At 39.7% G+C, this 26,008-nt stretch overlaps 2 protein-coding genes across 2 annotated transcripts in view; one reads left to right on the top strand and one right to left on the bottom strand.

Annotated features, from left to right (window-relative positions):
- Window positions 1–13,597, top strand: part of map3k10 (mitogen-activated protein kinase kinase kinase 10) — a 56,283-nt gene extending 42,686 nt beyond the window's left edge. Inside the window, exons 4-11 of the mRNA XM_041814135.1 lie at window positions 751–926; window positions 1,309–1,555; window positions 2,386–2,508; window positions 2,598–2,736; window positions 4,001–4,113; window positions 4,192–4,478; window positions 8,094–8,628; window positions 9,930–13,597. Coding sequence (XP_041670069.1) covers window positions 751–926; window positions 1,309–1,555; window positions 2,386–2,508; window positions 2,598–2,736; window positions 4,001–4,113; window positions 4,192–4,478; window positions 8,094–8,628; window positions 9,930–10,333 — 2,024 coding nt within the window. The 3' untranslated portion in view covers window positions 10,334–13,597. The remainder of the gene's footprint in view (window positions 1–750; window positions 927–1,308; window positions 1,556–2,385; window positions 2,509–2,597; window positions 2,737–4,000; window positions 4,114–4,191; window positions 4,479–8,093; window positions 8,629–9,929) is intronic.
- A 9,048-nt stretch (window positions 13,598–22,645) lies between these two features.
- Window positions 22,646–26,008, bottom strand: part of ttc9b (tetratricopeptide repeat domain 9B) — a 38,479-nt gene continuing 35,116 nt past the window's right edge. The window contains exon 3 of the mRNA XM_041809727.1: window positions 22,646–24,957. Coding sequence (XP_041665661.1) covers window positions 24,863–24,957 — 95 coding nt within the window. The 3' untranslated portion in view covers window positions 22,646–24,862. The remainder of the gene's footprint in view (window positions 24,958–26,008) is intronic.

The raw sequence follows: 26,008 nt of genomic DNA, 5'->3' as shown, positions 1-26,008 counted from the left end.
TACAACAGTGTGTCTGTTTTGATATTTTCATCCTCAGTGTTAAAGATGATAAGAGTGTTAAAAACACACCAGTGAGTCACACTCACTGTCTGCTATCACAGTTACATTAAAGAGTTTTTGTAGTAACTTTTGTCAAAAAAAGACAACTTTGAGCATGATTGATATATAAAATCATTAAATGAGTAAAAATTCCAAGAGGTGATTATTTAATATAGGCAACTGTACACACATGCGTATAAGACATTTACATGGCGGTGTTTTAAAGTCTGATGGCAGTTGGAAGGAAAGATCTGCAGTAGCACCTTCTTGCAGGGTGGGTCTGATAGTGTTTGGCTCAAATTAGAATAGATTGGCTCAGCACTGAGTGGGCCAAAAAGAGGATGCTTTGGTATTTCTAAGGACTGTTGTTGACAGTGAAGAAACAGAGAAAAACAACCCTTTGATGTGCAGGAGCATCAGCTGCAACACTTAAAAAAGATTTTTGTGGGGGCTTTTTGTCTTTATGTGAGAGGACAGCTTAAGAGAGAGGGAGTATGGGGGACAGAGAGGGGGAAGGCATGCACCAAACAGTGCCAGGGCTGGCTTCGATCCTACGAACAGTACATTTAGGACTATAGCCTCTGTATTTGTGTGCCTGCTTGACCATCTGAGCTGAAGTCAACATCTGAATGGCATCTGATCAAGGCCTAAAAACATGACACTAGCAGCAGGTTAAACTTTTCTCTGTCCCTCTTGTGCCTTACCTTGCAGAGTGCTGGAGCTCAATCCCTCACAGCAGACCGTCGTTCACCAGCATCCTGAGGAGACTGCAGGCCATCGAGCAGTCGTCCATGTTTCAGATGCCTCTGGAGTCGTTTCACTCGCTGCAGGAGGACTGGAGGATGGAGATCCAGCAGATGTTCGATGAGCTGCGGGCCAAAGAGAAGGTGACCAATCAGACGAAAACACTGACACTTTATTTCTAAATTCCGGTTGCAAATGAGTTTTTGATGCGATTAGCAGAAAGGATTCATGCTGAGGGGATGAGGAATCTCAACACTTTTCTGAGGTGTTTGTGCAAACCAGATTTACCGTAGCAACACTACCTTAGCAACAGGCATGCTATCAGAGGAGGTGTGAGAGGAGGTGCTGCTGTGCTAATGCCAGCTTTCTCTCCTTCATCTCCTCCTCATCCTCTTCTCTCCTCACCTTCCTTTGCTGCTTTTTTGACCTCACCCCGCTCCTCTCCTTCTTCATCTCCTCACCTCATATCCTCTACTTTCCAACACGCCCTTATTTTCCTTCCTCTCCTCTTTATTCTCTCTACAGGAGCTTAGATCATGGGAGGAGGCGTTGGCTCGGGCGGCCGAGGAGCAGAGGGAGCAGGAGGAGCAGCTAAGGAGGCGAGAGCAGGAGCTGGCGGAGAGAGAGATCGACATTGTGGAGCGAGAGCTGAACATCATCATCCACCAGGTGTACCAGGAGAAACCCAGCGTGAAGAAGAGGAAGGGTCACTTCAAGAAGAGCCGCCTGCTGAAGCTCGGCAGAGACAGCAACTGCATTAGCCTGCCCTCTGGTGGGTGAAACAGGAATTACACCATGGTTGTTTCATCTGGAAAAAGTAGAGGTTATAGGTTAATGACACATTATATGACATCAGTTTAAAATTACATAAGTTCAAGTTAAATGACAGATAAATTAATTATCTAATTATCAAGCTGACTGAATAATTTATTAAGTCATGTTCTTTAAAGTGATTAGATCTGGAGTAATGTGAGCTTCCAAATTAGCAGCAAATAAATGTTTCAAACCACATAAATTTCACATTTTCAAATACAAGTCCCACATATTTTACAGGGTTTTGAACGTGATTAAGTTGAATTTCAATTTACCAGAAACATAAGTAGGAATACAGTAAAAATTATGTTTTTTTAACACAGCTTTTCCAAACATCCTTTTTTCATTTTGGATGTTTAATTTTTCTACATTGCACACAGAAAGAAAATCATTTCACAAAACGGAAAAATATGGAGGCAGATTTATTACATTATTACATTTTCTCACGATCTTGACAAGAGAAAACCAGTGCTTTAATCAAAAGGTAACAAGATAAATAAGATTTTCTGAAAACAACTCAAACTTACTCTTCATCACAAGACACTGGAGTAGAATTTAATAAAGGATGTACCTGTATATGTTTAGGGCTTCAGTAGAATGACCAAAAAACTAGTGCCATTTTTCTTTATGTTTATTTTTGGGTTAATGGTATGTCTTCATTTTAAAGAAATAGTAAAGCACTTACTGGAAAACAAGAGATTTAAAGCTAATAGTCTTTGCCTCAATAAATGAATGTCCTTAAAGTTAGAGGGACGCCCCATTAACGCCACCTCTTCTCTTCACCTGCAGGCTTTGAGCACAAGATCACAGTCCAGGCATCTCCTAGCGTGGACAAGAGGAAGACTCAAGGCAGCGAGAGCACCACCCCTCCTGCCAGCCCGGGTGTCATACCCCGACTCAGAGCCATCAGACGTAAGTGAAAACTTCCAAAGACTTTAACTGAGCATCCTATGTGGGAGGCATTGAGGAATCTGATGTGAGGTTTTCTCTCCGTCCTTCAGTGACCCCGAGCGATGGCAGTAAGACGTGGGGTCGCAGCGCAGTGTGTAAGAAGGAGGACCTGACGGCCAACAAGAAGAAGGGGCGCACCTGGGGGCCGAGCTCCACACATCAGAAAGAGAGAGTTGGCGGGGAGGAAAAGTATGGCTTTAGCATTTTTTACACACATTCATACAGTTTACATTTTTTCTAATAATACACAGAGATGGAGAGAGCATCTTCACAGGATAACTGTTTTATCCTTAGCATTATACTAGAGAGGGAGTGTCCACAAATAGTCAAAAATCAGTTTGTGACAGGAAGGAGCATCTTTGAACTGCCAAACTCAAAGTCTGACCTGGTTAGGAATAAGAATCAGTTAATTCCCACATTATGAGTATGTTAAATGTCTTATTTTACATTACCTTTTTTCTCCAAATAAAGTTAATTGAAATCTAGATTAAACTGCAGTATGGCCTACTGCAATTTTCAAATTGCAAAACGTGCAATATTTCTTTTACCTAAAAAAATACCAGTTTAAGAAATTTTTTTGAGGCAGTGATGTTATGCGCTACATATGCAAACATTTAAACTGTCATTTTTTCCCAGAATAGTTTGCAAAAACTCCTACTTTCCTATTTTTTCAAATGTTTGTTTTTTTTAAAATGAGAGACACAGAACCATCATTCCCTTCAATACAACATTTCATATCCAATTTGCAATGAGTCAAATTAATCACAATTAAAAATCCTGAAATAATACTAAACATATTTAAAAAGTAATTGCATATTAAATCACAATCACAAAATTAGAGAGAATGAAATTGCAGTTAGATTATTTTCCCAAATCGACCTGTCCATGAGATAACAATGTAAGAAAGTGTAGGTGTAAAGCACTTTGAGTTACATGTTATGTATGAAAAGCGCTTTATAAATAAAGTTTGATTGATTGATTGTTTGAACAATGTAAGAATAAGAAATCAAAATGATAAGAAAGGATAAAAAGAATCAAAAGAAGGTTGATGCTTTAAAATTAGACCAAAAAGATTTAAAAAGATGAGAACAATAACATGTAAATAACAATAAAGGTGTTTCTGAAAGGTTTTTTTGGTGTTTCTCTTCAAATTAAAGTACCTTAGACTGGATCATGAGGTTTGTCAGTGTGGGTCATCACAGTGATCACAGGCCAGAGGAAAACAACCTGTTCTCTTTTATTTCTGGACAGATTATTGCTCCTATCGCAAAAAGAAAAAAAAAACTTTCATCTATTTTTTCATTAGAGGCTGTGGACCTGTTGGAAACTGTGTTATCTGTTGTTGAAAGTGTTGACGTCTGTCCTCCTGCGACATTATCACTCTTATTTCTCTGAGTTTCATAACACTGACGCACTGTGTTGCTTAGTTTTACGTTGGTGTTTGTGTTTGCAGACTGAAGTCACTGGGTGAAGGGTGCAAAGTGTGGTCATCCAGCGCACCAAATCTGGGAAAGTCCCCAAAACATGCCCCCATGACCGCCGGCTTCTCCAGCCTCAATGAAATGGGTGCGTTTCAACTTTTCCATTCTGAATTTAAGTAATTACAACAACTCCTTCTAAACCCAAATCTCCTTGCTCTAACAGAGGAGTGCTGTGAGTTTGAGGAGTCCCCGGGGTCCCTGCAGCCCTCAGAGACCAGCAGTAATGGAGCCATGGATGACTCGGGGTCCCTGTGGAGCAGCCTGGGCACCAACACCTTACCTGCCATCAGTGGCTCCTATCAGAGCAGCATAGGGACTGGGGCGAGTTACCAGGACTCACTCCGACGCAGCAGCCAGAGGAAGAAGAGCGACATGTTGCTGCTGGGATGTGCCTCTCTACTAGCGTCTGTCGGCCTTGGGCAAGACCTGCTGCAACTTGGAAAACTACAGGTGAAAGCGAAAAAGGAGACAGACAATGGAGGGATTTGGTTTTTAATTGAGCTTTTGGATACAAAAAACAACTGCAAAACCCAACAGGTCTTTAGCTCTGAGTCAGTGCCACTTTTGGGTATTTGGTAGATATTTCATAGTACATAGATTAACTGGGAAATAAAAGCACAGTTCTAGAGCTTATTTTCTACTGACTTATCAAGCATACACTTCTGAAAAGGGATAAAATGAAAGGAAGGTACTGATAAGCATTACAGCTGATGTAAGCCTGAGATTTAACCTTACAAACATAAGAGGTCCTACTGAAACGGGCAAACAGGTGGAGTTAAGGTGGGCCTTAAGGCGCCTTCAAACAGCTACATACACCTACTAGTCAGTCAGATCAGCCATGCCCCTCATTATGCCCATCATAGCTCCTGGCCCTGGAAAAGCTGGAACAGATGAGTTTGAAAAATAAAACATGTAAAATTCTCATGAATAGACATGGATACTTTTTTCAATTTTTATTGACTATTATTATTATCACTGTATACAACTACAAACTTGCAAACTGAGAAGGTGGAATAACCTAATATGTGAATTTATATTATGTAAATATGTAATGTAAAATTGAAAAATTGAAATTAAGAAAAGAAAAACTTTATTTAACCAGGCTGTAAACATTGTTTTGTTTACTGGAAAAGGACAGATATACTTTATTAATCCTTTCAGAATTACTCAGTAAACATGCTACTGGCTACTGGACCAATTTCCAGACTTGGTCTGACCAGCTCTGCTTCTTAACCTTGATTTAACCCACTGGGTTAGTCTCACTGAGATCAGAGATCTGTTTTATAAGGGGGGCTGGACCAAGAACGGCAGCAATACACTGATTCAAAATCAAACACACTCAGACTCGCACAGTTCACGATAAACATAAATAAAGTGATTATAAACCATTAGCTAAAACAGTGGCATACAGACAGTTTGGTTTCAAGAGTTTCACTAAAGATTTAAAATACTTAGAGTCACCAGGTTTTGCTGTTTAAAATCAGCCTGCAGATTGTTCCAAGCAAAAGGTGCAGAGAACCTAAAAGCTTTCTTTCCCAACTCAGTTCAGAGAGGAAAGGTAGTTTGACTCAGTTTGACAAGGAGTGATTTATAGATGATGACCAGTGTCCAGGACAATGTGTACCTAAAGCAGTCCAGCTGACTTTAGAATATAAAGTACAATGGTGAATAAGAAATTCCCAATTAGTGAAAAATCTCAGCGCTCCATTAAACCCACTGTCCAACAAAATGACACCATAATCAAGGACAGGTCAAAAAGTAGACTCAACTTGTCTCCTTTTGACCATAAAGGAGAAACAGAACTTGTTTCTGTTGTAAAAACCAAGTGAAACTTTCAGCTTTTTGTAACATACTGTATGTGCTCCTTTAAAGACAAGCAACATTTCTTGACTGTCCTTTGTAACAGTTTTTCTCAGTGTTCTTTTTGCTCTTTCCTGAGGATGTAAAGAACCAGTGACCCTCTGGTTCCCTACCTGAATCCTAGTCCAAAATTTTAGATTGGTTGTTTTAACATTAGATCTTTGGCTTTTGCAGCATTCCTTAAGAAGATACTTGAAGTGCTAGTGCTAGTGTTTTTTATTTAATTTTATTTTTCAATTGACATTTTAGCCTTATTTTTTCAACACCAGAGGTTTTGGTGGCTTGATGAAAATAAGTAAAGGATACTTTGAGTGACACCAGGACTTTCTTGGTTGTGCATGCATCAATAATTATCATCTTAGTTGGCTTTCCATTAAATAATTTCTGTGTTTGAAGGTATTTATATCAAATTTAATGCTATAGAGCATCAGAAGTCTAGCACAGCTGGAAGCATGTTGTTTTTCTGGAGCCAGAAAGTTGCAAAGAGAATTTCCCTTTCCATTACAGATAAGACAAACCCTTATTGACCCCCACTGGGGGAAATTAGGTTATTAAACAGCTCAGCGGTGGAGGAAAAAGTAATCATTAGTGCAAAGAGTAAGGAATAAACAGAGTACAATTCTTAAATACAAATAACACAAAACAGCAGAATTAATGACAGTGTTCACATATTCATGTGTGTATACCTTTTCTTGTGGAAGGACCAAAACCAGTTTAGAAAAAACACACACAGTGTGTGTGGTATTGATGTGGTGAGGGACTTAATTTCCAGGTAACATCTGACAAATGATAGTAATGGCATTAATAGTTTCATGTTAAAGAGCAAAGAGCACATTTTACAAAGGTGGCTGTAACATCTTTGGGACTGTTGGAGTATGTAAGTGTTCATATACAGCTTCGTATCAGCATATACACATATCTATGTACCCTCATGTATATGAAGTGTAGGGAAATTTCACCTGATGGTGTTAAAAACTCTGGTGCTGTTGAAGGGAATGATCTGCAGTAGTGCTCCTTGCGGGTGGATGTAAAAGTCTGCCGCTGAAGGAGCTGCTCACCCCAGTGAGCCTCACAGTGTCATGCAGAGGATGAGAAGGGTTGTCCATTATGGATGTCGGCTTGGATAACATTCTCCTTTCACCCACTTCCTCCACAGAGTCCAGGGGGCAGTCAAGCACAGAACAGGCCCTCCTGAGTCTCTTTCTGCCCCTCTCTGTGCTCCACTCCTGCCCAACAGACCACTCACAAGATTTATTTCCAGGCTTTTTTACCTTTGTTTAATAGATGTAAGACATGCGATTGAGTAGAAAATAGGAGAAGGAGAGTGGGGAACGGCATGTAGGAAAAGACCCGCATGTCGGATTTGATTTCAGGCTGCTTGCTTGAAGGATTGTAGCCTTCATACATGGGCTACGACATAAAAGCAAGGCCATCTGTGCCCCTCAAACAAATTCAAACAAACTAAATCATAATTATAATGTTTATATCATACGAGATAAAACTCAGAACTGAGGGAGATATACAAAAAAGAAATAAAGGACACCGTGTAACACCATGGCACTGATCAGATGTAACATTTAAAGAGCACAGCTGTTTCTTCAGGAGACATATATAGACATGTTAAGTGGAAATACATAAGAAAATATAGGTTATACTTGTTGCATGATTTTAGTTCAGTTTAGTTAACCCTGTCAAACTACAAGTAGTGATTGTTTACAAGGTATTTACTTCATTATTAGTCTTTATTTGGACTATTTCCAGGCTTCCCAGCAACTCAAACCCCCTTTTTATTGAATTGAGTTTAACCCTGCACAAATTTTGACCACAAAGCACCGTCGTCTTGTGACGTGACTCTGATCACCTGCTCAGTGTCCAGATCTCAGACTGATGGATCACCTTCAGGATTAGATGAAACAGGATGAACAAGCTGCCAAATTATCAGCAGGAAAAGAGCGCTGCTGTCGAGTCAGCATGGTCCGAGGTCTGCATGGATGCTTTCCAGAACCTCATTAAGTCTGTGTATCAAGGGCTTCTGTCTGGTGTCAAAGCAAAGGAGGTTTATAAAAAAGGCAGATAGGATCAATGAAAGCATTGATTTGGATGTAATAATTTTCTTTATAAGGAGGGAAGAAGTGATCATCAGGGAAATGAGATAGCATTATTAAAAAGAAACTTGTTTTTAACTCATGTTGATGTTGCTTTCAGGTGCTTCAGGATGAGCAGGACCTCAAAGAGGAACAGCGGAAGAAGAAGGAGGGTATCTTCCAGCGGACAGGCCGATTCCGCCGCAGCACCTCCCCGCCCAGCAGAAACCTCTCCCTCTCTCTCTCCAGACATCACGACTCCACCCTCCCCTGCATGGACCCCTCCCCATCGGTCACACTCCTCTCCCTGTCCTCTCTGTCTGACTGCAACTCCACTAAGTCCCTGCTCCCCTCAGACCCAGACGAGTACCCCCTGACCCCCATGGCAGGGATCAAAACTCCAGTTGCTACACCAGCTCCAGCCCTTAACCCGCTCCTGGACCTGCGGGCAGAGAGTTTCAAGAAGGAACCCAACCAGTCCCTCACACCTACCCACGTGTCTGCAGCCATGGCCATGAACAGAGGGCACAGACGGACCCCTTCAGACGGAGCAATACGACCCCGAGCTCAGACTCTGGGGCACCACAGGACGCCATCAGATGGGAGCATGCCGATGCCTCCTCCACCTGGACTACACAATAGGTCCTCTAACAAAGGTACAACAAGAAACATAAACATAAACCCTTGGTCAAGCTGCTCTGATATTGACCTGGATAGTTTGCTGCTGCTCTGTTTCTTTTATTTTCTTTAGTTTGTGGTGGCTGCAAAATTTGTGCAACATTGCAGTCCAATGCAGATTAATCCAAGAGGACAATAACTTGAGTATGGTCTCCTGTCACACCTTATAGTATTGTATTTGATCAATCTTTGTTTGTATAGCACAAATTCCTAAGTTATCTCAAGACGCTCGACAAAGAGGGCAGGTCTAGACTGTACTCTCTGTTGTGGCCTATTATAATAGAGACCAGCGTTATTCACCACAAGCACAGCTCTAGCAGCATTTAGCCACATTCCAGTGATGACAAAAACCTTCCCTTGAAAGGGCAGGAGTGTTGAGCAGACTACTCATGTTGACATCCCTCTCCTGAAGCTGAGCTGGGGTTGGAAAGGGCTAGAGGTTGGGTAGGGGTGGAGAAAAGCAGGAAGAGGAGATGGACAAGAGAAACAACAAAACAACAAATGAAAAAAAAGTTGTAAAAGTTGTATCGCATTGAATCCCATAGTATCATATCACATGGTAACTATCGTACCACAGTTTGTATCGCATCATATCAGATTGTGTTGTCTTGTATCATATTACATTGCATCACATCATATCATATAGTATTGAATCATATTGTAACGTATCACATCGTGATTTATCACATTGTATCTATGGTATATAATGTTTCATATCCTAGCGTAACAGATTGTACCATGTTCTATCGTATTATCATATTGAATCAGTTTGTGTGAAATCATATTGAATCACATCGTTTGCACCATATCATATTGTAACGTATCATATCAGATGGTATCAAATCATATCCTATTGTATTGCATTGCATCTTATTACATAGTATCGTATCAGATAGTATTATCTTATATTGCATCAGATTGCGTCATAACATGTATTGTATCCTATGGTATCTTAACAGATTTTCTCATATCTCATCAAATTATAATGTATTGCTTAGTATCCTATGTCATGGCTTGATAGCATACCTTATCATGCCTACTGTATTGTATCGTAACACATCGTATTGCTATTGTATGGTACCCATATCCATTTGTTTCATATCAGATGGCATCAAGTCGTGTTTCTTGGTATCAAGTCTTGTTGTATTATACTGTATTGATTCGTATCACATCATATAGTAAAACATAGTGAGTTAATTTTTAATATCTGAACAAAGTTTAACATTATTTCATTATTTTTTACTTTTACTGACACGGTTTTCTCTCCTTTCAATCTCAGCTACACCGGACAGCATTGACTTTCCTCGTCTCCCTGACCCCTCCACCATCTTTCCGATCCCTCATCGACGTAAAGCCCCGCCTCCACCCATCCTTGACCCACATCCTCTCTGCCTCATCAGCCCTCTGGAGAGACCCAAGACTCTTGAATTTGCCCCCAGACCTAGGCCCACTCCGGCCAGGATAAGAGCCGACCCCTGGAAGCTGGGCTCTCTCTCCCGGACCCTCAGCTCGTCCCCTGGCAGCAGTTGTGACAGCCCTCTGGGTTCTGGAGACAGCAGCAGCGCTGGCACCACACGACCCAATCTGATGGACATGGACGTGGAGGGTCAGAGCTCGGACCATACTGTTCCTCTGTGTGAGCAGCGGCATCCTGCCACTCTGTGTGGACAACAGTACTCATAGTGAAATACAGCTAGTGGACATTTTTAAGTTTTTGCAGTGAAACCTGATGAGGACATACAAGTTTGGGCTGAAAAGGAAGTGTAGTATTCACACAGCAGCTTTTATCCTCTGACTTTGAGAACAGAGTAGGAAGTTCAAAAGCTCTTTTAATGTTAATTTTATTCCAGTTTGTTAGTCATACATAGACCCATGTGTCATAGTGAAAATCCTGAGGGGAAATCTGGCCTTATTTCAAAGTAAAATAGAGAAATTTGGTAACCCATTTGTTAACTTTAGTCAAAAGCTAATGTAAGCCTTCAAGCACCACAGTCACATTTTGCTATTCTATATTAGAAGTGCACTGGCTAGTTTTCAGTTGCAGATACAAATGAATGCCTTTTCTTTATATGGTGATCCAGCAATAAATAGTTTATGTTGCAAACCAGCACTATGTTAGCAACAAAAAAAAAAGACTTTTTGATAAAATAGTTTAAAACTAGCAAAAAGTAATATTAGCTTTAAAGTCACTTTAAGCTAAAGATAATCCGTTTGTAAGTTGCGGAAAGCTAAAAATAGCTTTTGTCACTAATCTTTTTTTTCTTTCAAATATGGTGTTTTAAAATAAAACTTGACATCATGTACATTCAATAGCAAATCCTGAAGAGAAAGTAAAAACCACAAGTCAAATAAAAAAAGCTAATACTAGCATTCAAACTTTTCTAAGTTAACATTTTACTAACAATTTGTTAGCTACAAAGAACATTTGCTAGTTTTATTCTTTCTAAGCAAATTTAAAGTAGGAGAATTATAGCCTTTATTAAAGATAAAACTAAATAAATATATGGCCATATTTAAGAGTATAAAACATTTTGACCACTTATTAGTTACTTTGAGTCAAATAAAAGCTAAAGTATAAAACATTTTGACCACTTATTAGTTACTTTGAGTCAAATAAAAGCTAAAGCTAGCATTCAGGCTCTCCCAAATGAACATTTTACTAACACTTTGTTAGCTACGAAGAACATTAGCTGCTAATGTGCAAGCTGATGTCAAGTCAGACATGATTAAAAGCCTTAATTTAATAACGCTACCTATGATGACATTTTCTACCCAACACTAACACTTTCTAGGAAGTTACTGGATGCTAACATTAGCTTTTGTAGCCTATGTGTATTTGTTGTTGCTAATAGTTCATCAAATATGTTGGTTTATTATTTTTTTGGCCTGTTATCACCTATATTTAAAGTGAGTATGCTGAGGGGGAAATATCGCCATATTTAAAAGAAAAAAACCCTCATATTAGCTACCCTTAGACAGGCCAATACTAGCATTAAAGCACTTGTTAAATCACATAGCTAACACTACATTAGCCAGAAAGAGCATTTGTTCTTTTTTTTTTGTTCCAAACTAACCTAGGAAATAAAAAACTTCTCTGTAATTCTGTAAAGCAACAAATGGATAATGGTGGTATTTTTTGTCATTCCCTTGCTAAGTGGCTAGATGTTTACATTAGCTTTTCCCCAGTTTTACTGAATCCGTTATCAAATAGGATGCTTTACTTTTGGACTTAACATAATTTTCCCTCATTTTTTAAGTGTTTGTTGGCTTCTCAGTTGCTTATAATTTAAAAGTAGTAGATTGATAAAATCTAGGATGCAGCCCAACCTGTCTCTCATATTAAAAGAGCATTTGAGCTGCCAGCCTGAATGTGGCCTCAGAGGAAAATATCTGCTGTGTAAATACGACCAATGCCTACTGACATCTGAGCCGAGCAAAGTGCACTCACTTAAAATCTGCAAAAACCTCCACCCCTTGTGTTTGAGGGTGCTAAACGAAGCTGTTTATCTCATGTGTCCTAATAATAAGGAGGGAAACCTTCCAGCTAGCATCTCCCCTCTAGTGCTCTCTAACCCGCAACACACAGAGGCTCCTCAAGGCCTTTTATAACCTCCTTTACCCAGCACTTCGTTCCCTCCATAGAAGCCATCTTTACCTGCTTGTCAGTGCCCCCATGACCAGGTTGCATTTCCTAAAAGACCTTCAAAAGCCATTCAAGTACTTTAAAAAGCCACTTTGACTTTGCTAACTGTTCATTTCACCTGCTTGTGCTTTTGCCCGTCTGCTTTCTGCTTGCACTTACGAAAAAGTTGCACTTCACCTAAACGTCCATCACTTCAGGGGTGTTTCCTTAAAAGAAGAACTGGTTGTTTGACATTGAGTCTTTGTTTGGTATTTTGCACACTGTTTCTTGAGCTGATGCCCAAACATCTCCCATAAATCCTCTGCCTTCATCCTCGTGTGTCATCTCTCTGCATGAGGGTCATCCTCCTCCTTTCAAGGCTGAGACAGGAAAAAATCTTTTCTAACAGCACTGCTGGGTTGTTTATTTTCTCAAGGCTTGCACCTTCCCTGCGGCAACCTGTTAGCAAAAATGTTTTTCTATTGGTTTGGCAGACAGAGGTGTGTTTCTTTCTGTGTGAGTGTGTATATATTCCTGTACATGTGTGAAAGAACAAAACTGGGCTCTTTTTTTTAATTTGCGTGCTGGTGCTTTTTTAGTGCATGTTGTTTTACGTGTGAATGCTGTTTCAACTCTTTCATCAGTTCGTCCAGACGAAAACATTCCTCACTAGCATTCAGTAGCACTCTGTTTGGATGCCGTTTATGCCACTGAAATGGACACAAAAGGAGGAGACTCAGAGGGGAATTTCATGTAAGACTGCTCGGACACTTCATATTCCCCTCTGACCTGTTGTGTTTGACCTCTGTGGCGCTTTTGAAGCCATGTTGTGCAAGTAAACAGTCTTTCTGTTGACTCTATTCACAGCTGACAAATCAACTTTTTTTCTGCAAAGTTGTTTTTGCACAGTGGACAGTGGTATTTACTTGACTGTGCAAATTTCTTTAGGTGAGTGTGTATGTGAGTAAGAGTCTGAATATGTGTGTTTGTTATTTGTATGGGATGGTGACATCCCATCAGTTAAAGAGTGAGCCCAAACTCATTCTCCTCTTGTGGTTAAGAACACTGAGTATTTATTAAATCTATTGTTATTATTGGAAAGGATTAATTATTACTATTATTATTATTATTATTATTATTACAATGCTCTTCCTGGGATATCTGTATATATTTGTTAATATAACAGGAGAAAAAAAACAAGGAAAACCTACAAAACTGAAACATCCATGTTGTCTCCAGTCTCAACCTGTGACATTTCTGGGTTCAGTGAGGAAAAAGTGTGAAATGTGATGAGTGAGAGACGAATAAAAAAGAAAGAAAGATGATTCCGATGCTTTTTTAGCCCTTATTTGATCAGTTTGAGAGGTGTATGCATTGATCAGTTTAACGTCTAATTCAGCAAGGTTATAATAGTTTTAGATTTTTCATTCATTTTTATTTCTATTTCATTTTCCCTTTCTATGTTCAATTTCAGTTTAGTTTTAATTAGTCCTTACAGCTGGTTTGTTAGTTTAGTTTTTACTTTTTTTCAAATGCTTTGTTTTAGTTTAGTTTTTGTTAGTTTTAGTGTTAGTTTAGGGGTTTTTTTCGGATAGATGTCTGGGCTGAGTAAACATACATTTTTGAAAACATAATCAAACAAGCTTATCTTCACTTATCATTTTATTTACCTAAAGATGATGTTTGAATATATCTCCAGTCATAAAACTATCTCTGTGTAAAATCTTAACCAATCAATTCAGGCCGTTTTACACTCCCCAGACTTGCGTGCCAGTCAGTATGGTTGTGTCAAAGATTAAAACTAAGGATATTTTGTCTTAGTTTATTTTAGTTAACTGTCTTTTTTTCCAGTTCTAGTTATTTAGTTAGTTTTAGTTAACTATAATAGCCTTGTAAGTCTGTGGATCTCAACCTTTTTCCCCTCGAGCCAACCTGAGGTTGTCCAGGACCCATAAGTGTCAAAAAAGTGCCATATTAACTGCAAATGTTTATTTAAACAAAATATCCCCTCTCAAAGGTTATGTTACCTGTTGCCCTTTGCATGAACTATCCGTAAGTGTTTTATCATTATTTTAGTTAGGATGAGTAAAACTTATTTTGACTACCGCAAAGCAGACCGAGCTTCTCACCCTCCTGAAACCTCTGGCTCTCCCCAAGGGGGTCCCCAGGTTGGGAAGCAGTGTTGATTTTGTCGACTAAAACTATGACTAAAAATGTTAATCAACAGCCTTTTTCCATGACAAAAACTAGACCAGGACCAACCAAGAGTAGCTCTGTGATGACTAAAACCAACAAAAAGTAAGTTTATTTTTTGTCAAGATGACTAAAACTAGACTAAAATGTAATTTAGTTTTTGTTGGACATTTAAAATCTGAGATATTTCTCCACTAGAATGTGAGGACTTTTTATGGACTAAAACTAGGCTCAAACTATAAAGGGTAGAAATGACTAAAATGTGACTAAAATTAAAAGACATGAAATCAAAAGATTAAGACTAAAATTAAAAGCTGTCAAAATTAAAACTGTTGGAAATCATTGATCTAAATAATGATTTAAGGAGTAACCTATCTTATTTAAAAGCGCAGTAATAAGAAAGTTCCACCAGGGGGCTCTCAATCAAAACAATAACAAAACATGTACAGCTCCATCTACCTATGCTGCTTTACTCTTATTCTGAAGTTTCTACTCAACAAATGCAGCACTCCATACTTACTAAACATCAACCTGACATTTTTGTTTCATGAATAAATTTCACATAATGAGGGAGAAAAGCTGTTAAAAGTGGACTTCCCGGTGCACACTATGAAAGCATTCCGGGATCACTAACATTGACCACCAGGAAGATCACGTAACAGCTTTTCACCCTCATGACGTGACATGGTGACCAGCATTGTTTGGTTTTCTAGACAGCTAGAAATGTACAACAAGAGGGCCTGCTTTGTTATTGATACAGGAATGAAATAATGTCCCAAGAAAACAAGAAAAATTAACATATTGTGAAAGATAAACCACACTGTTATTCAGAGACGGACAGAAAACAAAGTTGGCACATTGAGGACAAAAATGGAAATGAGCTTTTATCACAGGAAAATGGAGTAAACTAAATGTACGGTTGCATGTCTACTTGGGGCATCCATTGTTCTCAACTCCTAAGATTTATGACTGTATTTCCTTGAGCTTCAAACACTGACATCAAATATTTAATGGACAGACTCCAGACTTTACTGAAAGTTAAAGTCCAGATATGTTGGAGATGACTTTACATAATCTTATTGAATGTTGTTTGTTTAAAAGGTGGAGTTAAATAGAACAATATGTTGCTTAAAAATTAGAGGATTAGAGGCAGAAGAAGAAAAACACAGCACCCTATAAAGTACATCAGCTCTTAATTTAATGCAGCTTTGGTGGTATTTTACATGTTTCCATCAAACAAAGGAGAGTGCAGTGACTGGAAAAATCCTCCAGGTGGCACCGCTGTGCCCTATGATGTCATAACATCTCCTGTTCTGCTGTTTTTCTTCTTGCTATGAATTCCTCCGGTCCGGTCGCTCTCTGACTCTGCAGTGACCATGAAGAACCAGCGCTCATGTTTAAGACATTAAAACACAGATTTGAGGGTTAAACTACAGGATTATACGAGCAGGATTAAACGTGTTTGGAGAAATGTTTAAAATGTGATCTAAAATGTGATATGTCATGATATTAAAGATAAATCCAGATGTGTGTAGATCATACAAAGACACACTGCACTGTTGTGTCTGCCAGTGTGACCGCCAATCAGCAACCCTTTTCCAGACGCCAGCCAGTTACCTAGCAACCTCTCCTCACTTCCATGGTGATGCTATTAAAAGCAACAACAAAGAAAAGGAGAAAAAAAAAGGATGATGGGCCTGAATATGAAGAGAGAGAGAGAGAGGTGTTAAAGAGCCAGCCCGGTGTTTTGTCTGCTATAAGACACTGTGTGCTTTCTCTGTTTTGCTCAATAGCAGCAGTTATCCTCTCACGTTCATCACCTTCTCTGTCTTCTCCTTACATGCTTTTTGCTTTTGTTTACTCGCAGCTTTTATCCTTTCTTTCTCCCTTATTTGTCATATTTCAGAGATGGCAAGATTCAGGTGTCTGTAGAGCTGTTGGCTTTCCAGGAAAAGAGCAGATGTAAGAGGAGAGTTGGATGAAGAGGAGGGATACAAATGTACGTGTTTGGTGTTAAGTTTTGAAGTGAACCAACCAGCTAACCAGATTGCCTGCCAGTTGGTGTGTCCTCAGATCTGCACAAGATATTCATCGTTCTCTTCGCTTAAATCTCTTGGATAAGTTAGAGCTAAAGGTTTTATTTTTTCCTCTGTGCCAGTGATAGCTGAGGCTGAAGGCATTCTGATTTTGAATACTCTTTCTGTCCACTTGTCATCATGATATCTCAAGATCGTAAATGACTGGATTTTTTTAGGTCCAAAGGCAATAGGCCTTGATTTTAAGAGGTCCTCTTCTTTTACCTTCCAGTAATCTTAAACCTTATGGAGACATTTAACCACCAGACAGTAGTTCTAGTTTTTACTGGTGTGAGATAATGAAGTCCAGAAACGTTTTATGGTGCCGCTATGATCAAGCTGATAAGAGGCAGAAAGGACAGGATGTTCTGAGGGAGGATTCCTGGCATACAGGCCCGAACTAAAACAGCTACTGGTTTCATGTTATGATTGGTTGGAGTTTCACCCATGCTAAAGGACACAGTGTCTGAATACAGTCATTTGCACCCCTGGAATTTTTCCAGAAATGCACCATTTCTCCCAGAAATTGTTGAAATTACAAATGTTTGGTATACACATGTTTATTTGCATCACGTGCATTGGAACAACACAAAAAATCTGAAGAAAAAAGACAAAATTGACATAATTTTACACAAAACTCAAAAAGTGGGCTGGACAAAATTATTGGCACCCTTTTAAAACTGTGGGTAAATCATTTTATTTCAAGCATGTGATGCTCATTTAAACTCACCTGTGGCAGTAACAGGTGCTGGCAATATAGAAATCACACCTGAAGTCAGTTAGAATGCATAAAAATTGACTCAGCCTTTGTGTTGTGTGCCTGTGTGTGTCACACCAAGCATGGAGAAGAGAAAGAAGAGCCCAGAATTGTCTGAGGCAGGCAAAATTCTGGAAAAATATGAACAATTTCAAGGTTTTAAGACCATCTCCAGAGATCTTGAAATTCCTTTGTCCATGGTGCGTCCACATCCTCAGTCAACTTCCACACAAATTCAGGCTGTCCTGCAGACTCAGGGTGCAAAAGTGTCGGCTCAGACCATACGTCATCATCTGAATGAGATGAAGCGCTATGGTAGGAGACCGAGGAGAACCCCACTGCTGACAAAGAGACATGTAAAAGCCAGAGTGGAGTTTGCAAAAATGTACCTGATTAAGCCTCAATCCTTCTGGGAGAACATTTTGTGGACAGATGAGACTAAGGTAGAGCTTTTTGGAAAAGCACGTCATTCTACTGTTTACAGAAAACAGAATGAGGCCTACAAAGAAAAGAACACAGTACCTACAGTCAAACATGGTGGAGGTTCAAGGATGTTTAGGGGTTGTTTTGCTGCCTCTGGCACTGAGTGCCTTGACTGTGTGCAAGGAATCATGAAATCTGGAGACTATCAAAAGATTTTGGGCCGCAATGTAGGGCCTAATGTCAGAAAGCTGGGTCTGCATCAGAGGTCATGGGTGTTCCAGCAGGAAGATGACCCCAAACATACCTCAAAAGCACGAAGAAATGGTTGGAGACAAAGCACTGGAGAGTTCTGAAGTGGCCAGCAATGAGTCCGGATCTAAATACCATTGGACACCTATGAAGAGATCTCAAAACTGCTGTTGCAAGAAGCACCCTTCAAATCTGAGAGACCTGGAGCAGTTTGTAAAAGAAGAGTGGTCCAAAATCCCAGTTGAGAGGTATAAGAAGCTTGTTGATGGTTATAGGAAGCAATTGTTTTCAGTTATTTGTGTGCAACCAAATATTAAGTTGAGGGTGCCAATAATTTTGTCCAGCCCATTTTTTGAGTTTTGTGTAAAATTATGTCAATTTTGTCTTTTTTCTTCAGATTTTTTGTGTTGTTCCAATTCACATAAAGGCAGTAAACACATGTATACCCAAAACATTTATTGATTGCAACAATTTCTGGGAGAAATTATGTTTTTTCTGGAAAAATTCCATGGGTGCCAATATATTCGTCAATGACTGTATGTGAACCTTTGGCACTTGAATTTAGATCTTTAAAGAGAAGGGCAAAAAAAGGGGGCAAAATGGGCAGAAAAAGATGGTGAAAAGTGGTTAAAAAGTGGCAAAAATGGGCTAAACATGGCAAAAAAGGCAAAAGAGACACAAATATGTTAAAAGAAATGAATGGGATAGCCACAAAAATGGGGCAAGCAAGGCAAAAATGGACAGGAAAAATGGTGAAAACTGGTACAAAAGTGGCAAAAATGGGCAAAAAGTGGCAAAAAGGAAATTAAGTGGCTTAGAGGAAAATCCCAGTCTGCAGAGAGGTTTTATGTTTGTTCAGCTGACTAATTCTAGAACATTTCTCTATTTTTTCCGCTTCTTGAGAAACTTTCCATGCTTCATTAAAGTCCTCCTCACTGGGACTAACACGTTTTAAGTTAGGAGCTCTTTGAAGGGCAAAGATATTTTGTGAGTAACTTTTATCTTCACAAGGATCTAACTTAAAGAGAAAATTCTTGGGTAAATTTATGACTTGAAGACATTTCTTAAAACTGTCACCAAAAGCAACATTTTGTACTTGTTAGCTTTGTGAATACAGCAACATAATGCAACAGACACGAGTTAATCTTGGACTACACATTCCCACATTCATCTTCTTTATGTAGATGTATTATTTTGGGCTGTTATTCCTTTTATTGGAGAGACAGGACAGTGGATAGAGATGTAAACTTAGGACTGAAGCTCTCTTGAGCTTTACTCAACTTTTGTTTGAAAACACAACATGATTCCTCTTTGTTTGAAACTTTATTCATAATCTTCATTTACCAATCAATAGTGCATTCCCGGGCTAGCAGTTCAGTAAAACCAGTGATGGAGGCCTGTGATGTTTGGATGTTGAATGGAAAGAAGCCTCACCAAGAGCGAGGCGGGACAAAAACGCAGTCATAGCTTTGACGTCCCCAGCTTCATGTCTGTTTTTTGTGTTTGTTTCTCTCCATGAAAGCTGGATGGAGATCTGTGGCTGTGAGGAGCAGCTCTGCGCTCTCTAGTACGAGTTCCTCAGAGTTTTCATCCACTCCTGCATATAACTGCGCAGAAACAGATGAGCCGGTTCTTGATCCCCTTTGACGAAAAAGGGACATCAATAGAAATACCAACAAATACAGACAGTACAGTCACAAAGCAGCTCTGTGGAGGAGCTTTAGTAAAATTCTCTTTTCTATCTCTTGCTTTTCTTTTCTGTTGATAAAGTAATTCAGTAAAGTAAAGCTTTTCACAACCATTAAACCTTTCATTTTTGATATTTTTTTGTACATTTGTTTCATATATTCACAAAAACTACTCCGACATTTGACAAACATTTACCTCAAATGACATCAAAGCAAAAAGAGCAAAATAACACAGTCAGTTTGACTCTTCTGTCTCTTTTTTGTGCTTTTTGTTGTTTGTTTTCAAAGCTACACTGATGGAGAGATCTGATGTCTCACAGACAGCATGTTTTCAGCTCTGTCGTTAACAGGAGCCTTTAAGCCTGAAATGAACCTGTTTTTTTTTTTTTTTTTAATGTGCAGCTTCTTTTCCCCTAGACGGCCATAGCACATGCTAAGCTAGAATGACTTAGCTCAACGAGACAAAAACAAGATGGCAGACTGGTGCCGTGGAGAGACAACCACGGGAGGAGACCGATCCCCGAGGGGCCCGTGGGTGAGTAGACTCAGCCCAGGCAGCCATGGAGACCGAGCCTGCAGGTGCCGTTCCTCACTGCTGTTTTGTTGATTTATTTCCTCTGGGACACCAGAGGAAGAGAAGAAGAAGAGGAGAGGCACAGTGAGAGTGAGGAAGGATTTTGCTTCCGATGTTTTCTGATGAGTGGTGCTGATGAAATGTGTCTGAATCATTTATCCTTAAATTACACCATGGTTTGGTTTCTACACTTGTGATTTATTCACTGAGAACTTATTAGTAATGATGATTTGTCATGACAATCGGCATCAATTTTGGTTAATTTAAGAAGAACTATGAAGACCTGAACTATTTATGTGGACATTTTAGAACAAAGAAATAAACTGCATTAATTACTGAACTTCAGATGTTAAAGTAGAGGATTTATTCTACTTTTAGACAGGGCTAGGCTAACTGTTTCCACATGTGTCTCTGGACTAAGCTAAGCTAACACATTGCTAGCTGTAGATTCATAAAGCCTAGAGACATGAGAGTGGTACAGGCCTATTTTAACCTCATTAGAGAAGAAAAGTTTTTTACCTTATTAAAAATATGAATGTTTTTAGATGAACAGAAATGTTCCCACACATACAGTGCTTAACAAATTCATTAGACCACCACCCAAAGTAAGGTTTATGTCACAGCTGCCCTAAATTAACAGCAATGGTAATTACCAAAATCATTTTTTATCTTTCTGCAATGGTTAATACACCAATATGTAGAAGCTATTGTGTAGAAGATATTTTAATGCTAAAATATAAATATTGTTGTTATCCCAGACTTTTCAAATTTACTGCTTTATTAAAAAAACTGAAAAAATAGTAAAGCACTTTATTATTTCTTGATTAAATGATAAGTTGATAGTTATTTACTTGCATTCCTGAACAGAAAAATGAGTTTTAGTGGTTAAATGTTATGCTTGATTAATTTCTGACTTCTCAGAGAAGCCCAGTGAGCCGGCTCAAATTTGGGTCTAAAAAGGTGAATTCAGTTTGAAATTCCTCATTCCTGTTCAAAATGGTAAAATGTGGAGAGCTCACTGAAAATGAAAGAGTCCGCATTAAAGCACTTCATGATACTGGATGGTCTCTGAGACAAATATGACAGGTGGTCTAATAAATTTTTTAAGCACTGTATTTCTTCAGTTTTCCCATGACAGAAAATTTCAGTTGTTTCCTTAAGATCTGGGCTATTTTCATTGTTATCTTAGCATCACACTGGTTTTCCCTTCATAGTGAGTTGATTTCAGTCCTTTTCTAAGTATCTCAAGAAATAAATTTGCTACCATTGGAAAACCAGTGTTGTTTAGATAAAAAGATAAATTAGTCAAGATCAAAAGACAACCAAAACTTAATTTTCATAAGGAAACTATAAAATAACATATGGATGTGTGCTGGATTAGGGCTTACATATTTGCATGCAGGCGACATTTTATAGACAATGTGTGCTTTTTGGTGTGACAAATGTCCGCTATTTTGAGTTTGAGATATTCAGAAACTAAACTTAGCATAAAAAGTAAGGACATTAGTGTTTGGTAGATTATTTCTTTGTTGTAACGATGCTTCTTGGCAATGAATCTTACACTGCTGGAAGTCCTGTTTATATCCCTTTTAAATGGTGCCACATTTGTAAGGAACATGTATTTGTGTGATGAGCAGCAGAGCTGAATATGTTGGTCACATCCATGAAAAATTTGCAAAATCTTCTCTGCCAATGCCAAACAACTGTTGCTATTGACTCTTGTTCTGAGCTTGTTAGCCCAAGGTGCTGATGATCAAGTGCCTTGACTGATCTGGAAAGGGCAGCTACAAGCTGGTGTCCTGCAAAACTAAGTTGTGTAATTATTTGGAGTGAACCCTAGTACCATCTCCAAACTCTAGGCCAAGTTCCTTATAATGAGGGATGTCAGAGACAGGCCGCGAAGTGAACGTCCCAAGAAGACAACACACCAGAAGAGTGTTTCCTCACCCTGTCAGCACTTAGAAACCGTGGGCTGTCTTCGACAGATTTGCTGTCAAGGTTTTCAGGATGATATGGCCAACAGCTCTCTACCTAGACAATTCTGAACTGACTGTACACAGGCTTGGTGTGCTGCTCATTCCAGAGTGACCAACACAACCACGTTGGCTGACTAGCAACAAATGCTGGTTGAAGAATGAGATGCCATCCAACAGCAGTGTGTGACCAGGCTGTTGTGGCTGTGTCTGTTTCTTTCACATGCTTCTGAGTCTCCTGTTTGCTGAATGAATGAATTGTTACATTGCCAATATGTCTTGTTTCTTCAGTCTTCGATCATCCAATCCACCGAACCACATCAAACAAGAGTCAGTAGAAGAATAAGGGGCATGACACACACACTCAGCTCTGCTGCTCATCCCACAAAATGTGGCCTCATTTAAAAGGGAAATAAACAGGCTTTCACCTGTGTAAGATTTATTGCCAAGAAGTATTGTTGCAATAAAGAAACACAAATTTCCTGACTTTTTGTGCTAAATTTATATCTGGTAGGTCAACACTCCTTGCTCTATAGTTTTCTGTTTATCTTGCGTCTCTCTCTCTCTCTCTGCTGCTGAAGTGACTTGGAGCTGCAGCTGCTGCTGCTGGCCTACTTCTCCCTCCACTGGAGCCTCTCTGTATCATGCCGGTCTCCTCAACGCATGGTGCTGTCTCTCCAGAGTCCCATTGACACACTTAGGTACCTATTTACCTCCTCGCAGGTCATTGGAAAAAAAATTGAGGAGGGGAAATCTAAAGCACAGTTCTTTAATTTCCTCTTCAGTCCTTTTTGTTTCTTAAGCAGCAAAATCCTGTCTTATCTCTCACCTTTGCTGGGGCAAAGTGACCCTAAAGACTTCTTATTTCTAGATTGATTTGCTACTTCTTCTGTTGCTGCGATTGCAGGCTGTCACCACTTTCTGTGTTTATAAAGGGCAGAATGATAACATAGAGGCATGAGCAAACAGCGTGGCGGCATGCCATGATAGAAAGCAATAGAGCAGATATAATCCCTGTCCCATACATCTGAAGTAACTCTCTACAGCCACACGTCACATGCAGGAGGGGAAACAGTTTCATGGCATCAGAGAGAAGGCAAATTTAGGTCATGCTATCACAAATTGTCAATCCAACCTTCTGCAGAACAGCCCATGGTAACGCTATCATAGAAGCGAAGTTGGCATTAAAAATGATTTGGCTTCACAAGTCACAAGAGAGGCAGCGGCAAATTATTTATGTTTCTTTTGACAGCTGGCCATGTAAATCCACAGACCGTGTCCTCGGAGTATCTAATGCTAATGCTGTCCTAACATTGCGTTGATAGGTTGGGAAGAATTTTCAAACAAAAATGCAGAGAGGAAATCTCAAATGGCACACTCTTCTTAAAGAGCACTAAAACTGAGTGCTAAAACATGGCGGTGTAGACTGCCAGGGTCCAGGACAGACGTGTGTGATTGTTTTCCCTGCACTAATGCTGCTGCCCAGAGACTCGTCGGTGTGTTATCGATGTCTGGGAAACCTTCGGCATTAGCGATAAAAGGATGGAAATCATAAAGCGTTTTAAAGTGGATTTCCATCCAGCCAAGAGCGGTTGATGGAACTCTGATACCATTGGCTATTTTCCGTTGTGACATCATTAAGAGGAGAAAAGAGAGGAGGAGAGGGAAGGGCTTCAATAGTCTAAACAACATTAACGACGACACACGACTCAGGAGGGGCAACAGATTGAAGACACTGAAGTTTCCACATTATCACACCTGAAAATGGCAAGAACCGCTGGAGGATTGTGTCTGTTTGCTGCACGCACAGATGCTATGAACAACTGATCAAGTACAACAAAGAACCATGAACACTGAGAGCAAAGTAAAAAACCCTAAAAACAGATAAACAATTGAAATAGCCCTTGATTTGAAAAGAAATAAAGCAGTCCAGAATCTAGAAACAGGAAAAAAAGTGACAGGACAGAGCATTGAATTAAGCCTAGAGGTGTTTTCTCTACTTGATGAAGGATTTCTAGTGCTAGTCTGTCCCAAAGTCTGGGGTAAGGGGTCAGAGTGAGCCCTGTCGGAGAAGGATGTACAATCAAATTGGGCTATGGTCTTGATATGTGTCACACACACCCCTCACTGCTGCCCGCCTTCCTCCTGGTGTGGTCAAGCCTCCCGCTGCCCCGATAATCTCCTCAAGAGTCCCAAATAAGACGGAGAGAAGGCAGAGAGAAAGAGAGAGCAGGAAAGCAGAAACAAAATGCATCTTATGTCTTTAAAACATGAACTAAATTATGCAAACGTCCATTATTCATATGTATGTTTTGAAGCTCCTTTGTCATTCCACCACATTGACTGTTTCGTATGAGTATAATACAGCATTTTCCTTGTTTTTGTTGTTTTTTTTTATGTTTGCTTGACTGTCTGCATCTAGGGAGAGGAAACACAGCACCTGAGGGAGGAAGAAGGAGAAGAAGAGGAAAGAGAAGGAAAAAGGATGTCGGTTTGCAGACGGAGTTTTGATTTGTCTCCACGGCTGGGTCTGTCTCGTCGGGCTGTGCTGCTGTCAGGAGTCGGTAGAGGAAGTGGAGGGAGAGAGAGGGAGGGTCATGTAGGGATCTGCTAGTGGGGTCAGAGGTTAAGGGGCCGTAGGGGTGGAAAGGTGGAGGGTCAGCCTTCGGTCTCTTTGTTGCCCTCTCGTTCTCTCTGTCCACTCTTGCTCATTTTCATCTCCGTCAGCTGAATGTACCTCAGCACGTTGGTGTCTGTGATGGAGACAGAAAAAGGATGTGAAGAGGAAAGGCTGAAGTAAAAGTGGTATTTATATCTTCACTTCAGTAAATATATTACTCTTTTATATACAGTTCAAAACAGTCTCCTCTTATGTCAGAAAAATGAAAGTACAACAATGACTTTGAGCTTAAAAATAGACTAAAAATTGAGTTAGAAGTATAATAGGTGCAGAAAAACTAGCAAAACTCTAAGGGCCCAAGACAGAAAGGGTTCGAAAAGGGCCAAAAACTCACTGACTATTACTCCTCTGTCCCCAAAAGTCTCTCCTCATTCTGGACAGAATGTGACTTTTATAGATGTATCTTATTTTTTGGAATGAGGAAAAAGAAAGGCACCAAATGTGTCGTTTTCAGCAGCTAATCATCTACCAGTCCCATAAAGCCCCGTAGGCAAAACCTGCAGAGGAAAATTACTTGGATGGGCCAACACACTCTTTGATATTTGTTTTGGCTATCTAAACTGCCTAGCTTGTTGACTCTGGTGCACGTCTAATTAGTGAACAGATTAACTGTGCTACTTTCCCCTGTGTTGGTGCAACCTGTTCCACCAGGTACTTCATCTCCAGTGTTAACGAGAGAAATGCAGCAGCGCATTAACAAAGGCAGTGAAGCAAAAGAAGCAAAACAACTGCCTTAAAACAAATGTTTAAAGGGGATGGGAAAGGTATCAGCAGATTAATGACGATGTCTCTGGGCTATGTACAGTGTCTTTTTTTAATTTATATTGATATAAACATACACTATATGGACATAAGTATTTGGCCACACCTGTTAATTATTGCATTCTGGTGTTTCAATCTGACCCACTGCCACAGGTGTATAATATTGAGCACCTACACATGCAGTCTCCATTTGTAAACATATGTCGTTCTGAAGAGCTCAGCGACTTCAGGCACAGAACGGATGGATGCCACCTTTGCAAAAAGATGATATGGGAAATTTCATCCCTGCTGGACACTCCCCTGTCAACTGTGATATTATTAAAAAATGGAAGCATTTAGGAACAGCAACACAGCCACAAGGT

The sequence above is a fragment of the Cheilinus undulatus genome, linkage group 2 (assembly GCF_018320785.1).
Source record: "Cheilinus undulatus linkage group 2, ASM1832078v1, whole genome shotgun sequence".
NCBI lineage: Eukaryota > Metazoa > Chordata > Actinopteri > Labriformes > Labridae > Cheilinus > Cheilinus undulatus.
Note: the sequence above shows the minus strand (reverse complement) of the source record. Positions and strands in the feature narration are given on the sequence as shown.